The 7,328-nt window shown below is 31.5% G+C and overlaps 1 protein-coding gene across 2 annotated transcripts; it reads left to right on the forward strand.

Moving 5' to 3' along the window:
- Window positions 1-3,554: 3,554 nt before the first annotated feature.
- LOC107951470 (ras-related protein RABC1) lies at window positions 3,555-6,804 on the forward strand. 2 transcript variants are annotated; one of them, XM_016886532.2, is made up of 6 exons: window positions 3,555-3,935; window positions 4,032-4,100; window positions 4,591-4,656; window positions 6,042-6,163; window positions 6,307-6,435; window positions 6,549-6,804. In XM_016886532.2, the coding sequence occupies exons 1-6, from the start codon at window positions 3,797-3,799 to the stop codon at window positions 6,660-6,662; spliced, it is 639 nt and encodes a 212-aa protein (XP_016742021.1). In that variant the 5' UTR covers window positions 3,555-3,796; the 3' UTR covers window positions 6,663-6,804. The 2 variants fall into 2 exon arrangements, with proteins under 2 accessions (XP_016742021.1, XP_016742022.1); XM_016886533.2 differs by lacking the exon at window positions 4,591-4,656 and having other exon boundaries at window positions 3,566-3,935.
- The last annotated feature ends 524 nt before the right edge of the window (window positions 6,805-7,328 follow it).

The following is a 7,328-nucleotide window of genomic DNA, read 5'->3' on the forward strand; positions in this document are numbered from 1 at the left end:
CTCGAAACTTCGTTGTTTCACAGATTCTTCAAACGAGCTCTACACTCTCAGTGATTAAAACAACCACCCTCAACTTTACTCAAACCAGTTTGGTTCCATGCTCCATTTCTCTCTTCGGTTCATCCATTCTCGACTTCCAATCAAGCTTACTTGAGAATATCCAAGAAAGTTTAGATCAATTTTATCGTTTGCTTACTTTTACTCATCAGAAAATAAAAGAAAATGAAAGGAATAATCTACATGATTCTGTTAAAATTTTTGAAACGAAAAAAATTTGCTTTGAATATAAACAATTCAATTTATATTTAGATTTGATTAAGGATATAGTTTTTTATATTGATTAGTTAGATCCAATTTTAGTTTCAAAATTAAGTTATATTCAAATCGAGATTTGATTAAGAATGATTGGTATTTGGTTTCGAGTGAAATTCAATTTAGGAATCATGTGAAAGAAATAATGACTTGGTTTATCCAGTGGGCAAAGATTATGTTTCTGCAGTGGAGAATATGAGAAGAGAGAAAAATAAATGGGAAGAAGAAAAAGAAAATAAAGAAAAAAAATTCAATTATTCAAAAAAAATAAAAGTATAGGGACTAGTTTTAACAAATGGAAAACATAGAAAAATTTCATTAAAAGTAATGACGAAGCAAAAGAAAATAGAAAATAAAGAAAAAAAATTAAAAGAATATAAAAGAAAAAAAATTAAATGGCTCAAAACGAAAAAAATATAGAGACCAATTATATAATTTAATCTAAAATTTTCATTTGAAATAATGATTTAATGTACCATGTCAACTTATTGTTACACCATTAACAATAATTAACAAATCAGTGACTAAAATTTTACAACACGATAACGTAAGTGACTAAAATATAACGTTTCAAACATAAGTATCTAAAATATAACCTGAGGTAAATAAAAGTGACTATTTTGTTAGTTTACTGTAAAATTTAAGGTAAATTACCTAGTTGAACACTCAATTTTTAGGACATTTTCTTTTTTATTACCTAAAATGCAATTTTTGTAATTTCGTTACTTAACTTTTAGGGCACTTCCATTTTAGTCACCTAAGTGTAAAATCTCTAACGACGGTTAACTGTACATGTTATATCATACTTACACTTGCATTTTGGTTACCCAACTTCTAGGTCGCTTTTATTTGGTCACAGAAAAAAGTCCTTTTTAAGTATAGATTGAGGTAAAAAAACCAAAGGATAAAGTAAAAAAGGGATAGAAACTAAAATAATATACAAAAAATTGTCAAATTGTATTTGTTTATTCCATTGCTGAAAATTCTAAATTTTTTAATATTAAAAACTTAAATTTCAAAACATCAAAATCAATTAAATAAGTTATTGAAAAATTTTATCCCTTAATAGTGTCAGTCGATTTGTTACTATAGTATTGAAATTAATTAATTTAATCTCCTTCTAAATTTTAAAATTTTATTTTATATTTCCAAATTATCCTTAAACGGAATCAACTCAAATAACTCATATTTAATAATTGCCTACAAAGTTTAATTTTTTTATTATATAATCTCGAATTTTCCATGCTAAACTAAAAGTAAAAGAAAAAAATTCTTACAATTAATTAAAGTTACATGTTCTTCGTTTGGGTAAAGAAGTGATGAAAAAATTTATGAGTTTTGTTTGGCATGAAAGATAAAATTAATTAATTTAATTGATTGCAAGAATTTTTCTTTGCTTTTAGCTTAATATGGAATATTCAAGATCATATAATCAAAAGAAATTTGTGTTTCATAGGCAACTATAAGAGTTAAGTTATTTGAGTTTATTTTAATTTGGAAACATAAAATAAATTTTAAATTTTTAGAAGGTGATTAAATTAATTAATTTCAATATTATGGTAACAAATCGACTAACACTATTAATGGATAAAATTTTTCAATAACTTATTTAATTGATTTTGATGTTTTGAGATTTAAAATTTCAATATTTAAAAAAAAATTTTAAAACTTCTAGAAAATGGGTAAACAAGTACAATTTGACAATTTTTAATGCATTATTTTAGTTTCTATCTTTTTTTACTTTAATCCTTAATATAATTTTTTTTATCTCGATCAATACTTTAAAGAGAGAGATATTTTTTGGGTGACCAAAATGAAAGCAGCCTAAAAATTAAGTGACTAAAATGAAAGTGTAAATATGATGTGGCATGTACAGTTAACTGTTGTTAGATATTTAACTCTTGTGTGAGTAAAATGAAAGTGTCTTAAAAGCTGGGTGATAAAATTGCAAGAATTTCATTTTAAGTGACCAGAATAAAAGTGTCTTAAAGTTGGGTGACTAACTAAGGCAATTTGCCCTAAAATTTAAGTAACATATTGTAATAAAAAAAAGTACAAGGTATAAATTGTAGGATTTAGCTGACCGGATACAAGAAAAATGATAAAATAAATGATCATTCACACTATTTACTAATCTTAATATCTTCATGGTTAAAATTTGTTGGATAGTCACTATACTTTGTCAAAATTTATGATCTAGTCTCTATACTTAAAAAATTAAAAATCAAGTTCTTATACTTTTTAATTTTTACAGAACTTAGTCCAATTATTAAAATCATAAGTATTTTTTGTCAAAGTTTGTCAAATTGGCATAGTGCCTTGTGCCTAGAGGTGTGCATGGGCCGGGCTACCGACCCGGCCCGAAGGCCCGCCCAAAATGTGGGAGGGTTTGGGCAAAAATATAGGCCCGAAAAATGGGCTTGGCAAAAAAGTAAGGCCCGTTTAAAAAATGGGTTGGGCCTCGGGTAAGACATTTTTGGCCTGGGCCCGGCCTGAATTTACTAAATGAAAAAAAATTGTTTTTTAATATTATTTTCTCCCTATTTTGCTACTATTTTAGTATTATGTTGATACTATTTTGTTGTTATTGTTTGGATATTATATAAAACTTATTTTATTGTTAATTTTTTTTATTATTTTAGAGACATTTGCTAATTTTGTTATTATTTTAGAGGCATTTGCTTGTTAAATTGCATTTATTTTAGTGTTATTTAAGTATAAATATTTTTTAAAATTTATTTTCAATTTGTGGAGAAATATTTATTTTGATTTTTTAGTATTTTTTATGGTTTATATATATTTTAAAATTATATAAAAAATAATATAAAAATTAATATGGGCGGGCCAGGTCGGGCTTGGGCAAAATTTTAGGCCCATTTTTCGGGCCAGGCCAGGCTTGGGCCTAGCAAATGGACCTAAATTTTTAGTTGGGCCCCGCCCGAACCCACCCCGGCCGGGCCCATGCATACCTCTGTACCCTAATGTGATGTGGCATATGATTGATGAAAAATAAGTACCTTAACTTAACAAATTTTAATGGAAAATACCTATTAAATTGAAAAAATTAGGAGGATTGAAATTTTAACTTTTAAAGGATAGGGACTAAATCTCAAATTATATAGAAGTACAAGGACTAGCAGCATATTTTAACCTATCTGCATAATTTTTACTATTACGAGTCAACAGCCATAAAGGCAGGAGTAAATCAGCTAGCCTACTCTATACCGCACCAAAGCCAATCCCAAACCGCTTGAGCAAGTAATCGAGCAGGGTTTTTTTTTAAAAAAAACGCTTATTTTAAGCTTTGTTATAGGGACCGACAGAAAAGAAGACTTATAGAAGACTTTAGATTCTTCTTTCTTACACTTTACTTTCTGTTTCGCATTGATTTTCTCTGGAAACATACAAATTTCATTCCTCCATTCTTTTTTTCCAGATCCAAATTGCAATATAAATATCGTAGTTTTTAAGATATTGGAAAAAGATGGAGGCATCGTCGACGAGTCAACCTGAGTTTGACTGTTTGTTTAAGTTGTTACTGATAGGGGATTCGGGTGTGGGGAAGAGCACTCTGCTCTTGAGTTTTACTTCCGATACCTTTGAGGAACTCAATCCTACCATTGGTAACCTTACCTATCTTCCTTTTTCTTTATTCTTTTTTGGTTAACTTGTTTTAAAAATTTTGAAGACTGAGTGATTTGATTTTTTTTTCCTTTTAGGTGTGGATTTTAAGGTGAAGCACGTTACCATTGGAGGGAAAAAGCTGAAGCTTGCCATCTGGGACACTGGTAAACGTCGTCGGATCCTGTTTCTTTTGCCTTTTCCATTGTTTTTTTTTGTTTGTTTTAGGATTTTTCTTCCCTTTGATGGTTAAGATAGAATATAGCATTAGATATTGTGTGGAAATTTTCAATGTTTATTGCTTTCGTTTTAAGTTCTTTGAGCACATTTGAATGTATTATGCACTAGATCATGATATTGGTGGAAGTTGCAAACTTCATCCATATATATATAGGTATATACACGCACGTGTATTTGACATGGTACTGCATGTTAATTTGAAAGAGAGGACTGTCCAAGTTTGCAATCTGTTTCCATATTCCATATCAACTGTAGACTAAGTATGAATTATCTGCAAGGAGCTCTTATTCTCCTTGGACACCTCCTATAGGATGTTTGTAGAATTTGGTATTGTTTATACATTGTGTTTGTTTGGTGTAAAATGAGTTGGTGATTTGAATAGAAATAAGTTGTTATTCATAACTTCACTTTATGCAGCTGGACAGGAAAGATTTAGAACGCTAACAAGTTCATATTATAGAGGAGCACAAGGGATAATTATGGGTATGGGACTTCATTCATCTCTTGCTAGCGGTCTTCTATTTACTTCTGTGGCACATCAGTTGTTATAATTTGTATCTGTGTTGTTAAACATGATCAACATAATGATGCTGGAGGTTTTTTGCTAAGAATTCGTTTCGTACGTGAAGTTTATTTTCCTTCTTTGCTTCAATTTTTTTTTTCATTTTTATCAGTAATCATACTTTTGAAGTTCTTATTGGTATATGTTAGTTATCATCATTATTAGATATTCTGGCGTCGCGCTTCCTATGATGAAATGAACTTCACAATGAGGGTAGATTGGGTCATTTGGATGTAGGGGTTCTTTTGGTAAGGTGAGGAGACGTTACATTTCAGCAAAACGAGATGTTGTGGAGAGATAGCAGAGAGGAAGATCGGAGCAGACTCTGGAAAACAAGTGTGGTGGCAGGCGGTGGTGATGGACACAATAAGGGGTTTAGAAAGATGAGAGCTACAGTGGTTGTGACTGTAGAAAGAAAGTTGCAGAGAGAACTTTAGAGTGCTAAGTTTGCCAAAATATCAAAAAGTTCCAAAGGAGACATTCAAACCTCTATTTATAGGCCTTGGAAAGGGAAGTTAAAAGGAAATGGTTATAAAGGAAAAGTGGGCATGAATGTGTTAAAATGATGGATAAATGGGATTGAGAGGGGTTACTTGAACTTGAACATAGGAAAGTGGAAGGTAAATTACATGGATAATGAATATAAAGGCAATTACATGAAAGTTATACCCACTTAACTGTTTGTTCAATGAAGAGATGGGAAGGAAAACACTTGTATTCCAAAGAAGTTTAAGAAGTGAACTTACTTAACAATATCTGTATCTATGCCTCCAAGCCAAGCTTTCCAGGACATTCCAAAATTGGATCAACCTAGGAGTCATGCCAACCTTCCAAGGTTAGCTCCAATGGTAGTTGTTCCCAACATAGGATCAAAGTGTTAGTAACCAAAAGCAAGCATCTACTAGTTCGTTTTAGGCCGGTTTGTTAGGTCGTTCTACATAGGATTGAGAACATTTTTGATTTCTTGTTTAAGAGATGGGTGCAGAAAAGATGCTGCTTTAAAAACCTCAGATCTAGCTGTAGATTGATTTTCTACCCACTTTATTATTATTTTAGCACTGATGCTAATTTTTTGGTCTGCCAAAGTCACCTTTTCTCTTGCAAAATTTTGGCTCAAGATAATTTGATCTCTGACCATAAATCAATTTAGCTACCAGACAGATTTAAGTACGTTATTCCCTTCAACTAAGGTAGGGGACTCCATGTTTCTATGTATTCAAATACTCAGCTGGTTTATTTATTGCTTTTGGTTCTCATCTTAGTGGCTCCTCATATGATGCTAATTATTACATTTGTACTATTACAGTTTATGATGTAACTCGGCGAGACACATTTACAGATTTATCTGACATATGGGCTAAAGAAATCGATCTGTACTCAACCAATCAGGACTGCATCAAGATGCTTGTTGGCAATAAAGTTGATAAGGTATAGTTTGAGAAGTGATTATATCCTTTAATCTCACCAAGGTTATTGGTTTTTATGTTCCGGTATTCCTCTGGTTCTTGACCATTGTCCACCATGCTTTGTCATTGGATTGTTGAATTCCATCTACCCCTTCATGTATTCAGGAAAGTGAAAGAGTGGTCAGCAAAAAAGAGGGCATCGACTTCGCTCGGGAATACGGATGCCTTTTCATTGAGTGCAGCGCAAAAACACGAGTCAATGTGGAACAATGCTTCGAGGAGCTTGTCTTAAAGGTATTTACCAAGTAACTTCAACGTTGACAGGCATTTACAGGAATCCCTATGAATGCTCATTTACATAGACATGCTCAGATAGTTTAAACCCGGTATTGATGTTTGATATGCAGATATTGGAAACCCCAAGTCTCGTGGCTGAGGGATCATCAGGAGTGAAAAAGAACATCTTCAAACAGAATCCGCCTCAAAGCGGTGCTGCAACCAGCGGTTGTTGCTCGTGGTGATTTGGTGATTTTTATCGTTGAACGCTTTGTTTACTTTTACAGCTTTACACCTGTTTATTTTAGCTTGCTCATGTGGGTGTCTTACAATGACATGTACATTAATCCTGAACTTAATAGTATTGAATAAGATCATGTTCCTGCCCATCTCTTGTCAAATATAGTGCCATATTTTATATTTGGTTCCTTTATAGGTGTTATGTATTTCAAGTCCAACTGAAAGTGTGTATATTGGGATTGGCCCAATTGATGGTAAAAAGCATATTTCAAAAATGGTGAACTTGCCATTGATGAGATGCCTAGGAGATTAGAGGAAAGCACATGGCATATAACAATCAAATAGAATCAATGATGTAAGGAACTTATTTATATTCTATATTCTATAGAGTGCTGGACTTTGGCAGAGTTCATTAAATGGAATTCCAGTAATTCTCTATGAAAAAAAATAAACCAAATCAATGGACTGGGAACGAATTTTCAGAGTGAAGCAGATAGGTACGTTCAACAGCTAACCTAGTTTTGTCTAGTCCAAAAGGATAAGGTCATTTGAAAATTATTTATAATATAATAAAATAAAATTTTAAAAATGAGACGAGTTCTCCATCCATTCATATTTATCCCAATTAAATAAAATTTTAAAGAATTTTATCAGAATTTTTTTTTCATATA

The sequence above is a fragment of the Gossypium hirsutum genome, chromosome A02 (genome assembly GCF_007990345.1).
Source record: "Gossypium hirsutum isolate 1008001.06 chromosome A02, Gossypium_hirsutum_v2.1, whole genome shotgun sequence".
Lineage (NCBI taxonomy): Eukaryota > Viridiplantae > Streptophyta > Magnoliopsida > Malvales > Malvaceae > Gossypium > Gossypium hirsutum.

Excerpts from the sequence above, each read along its gene's own strand:
- LOC107951470 (XM_016886532.2), top strand. The coding sequence starts at position 3,797 with ATGGAGGCATCGTCGACGAGTCAACCTGAGTTTGACTGTTTGTTTAAG. Across the intron at positions 4,101-4,590 it reads GCTTGCCATCTGGGACACTG|CTGGACAGGAAAGATTTAGA; the intron begins GTAAACGTCGTC and ends CACTTTATGCAG. Across the intron at positions 6,164-6,306 it reads TTGGCAATAAAGTTGATAAG|GAAAGTGAAAGAGTGGTCAG; the intron begins GTATAGTTTGAG and ends TCATGTATTCAG.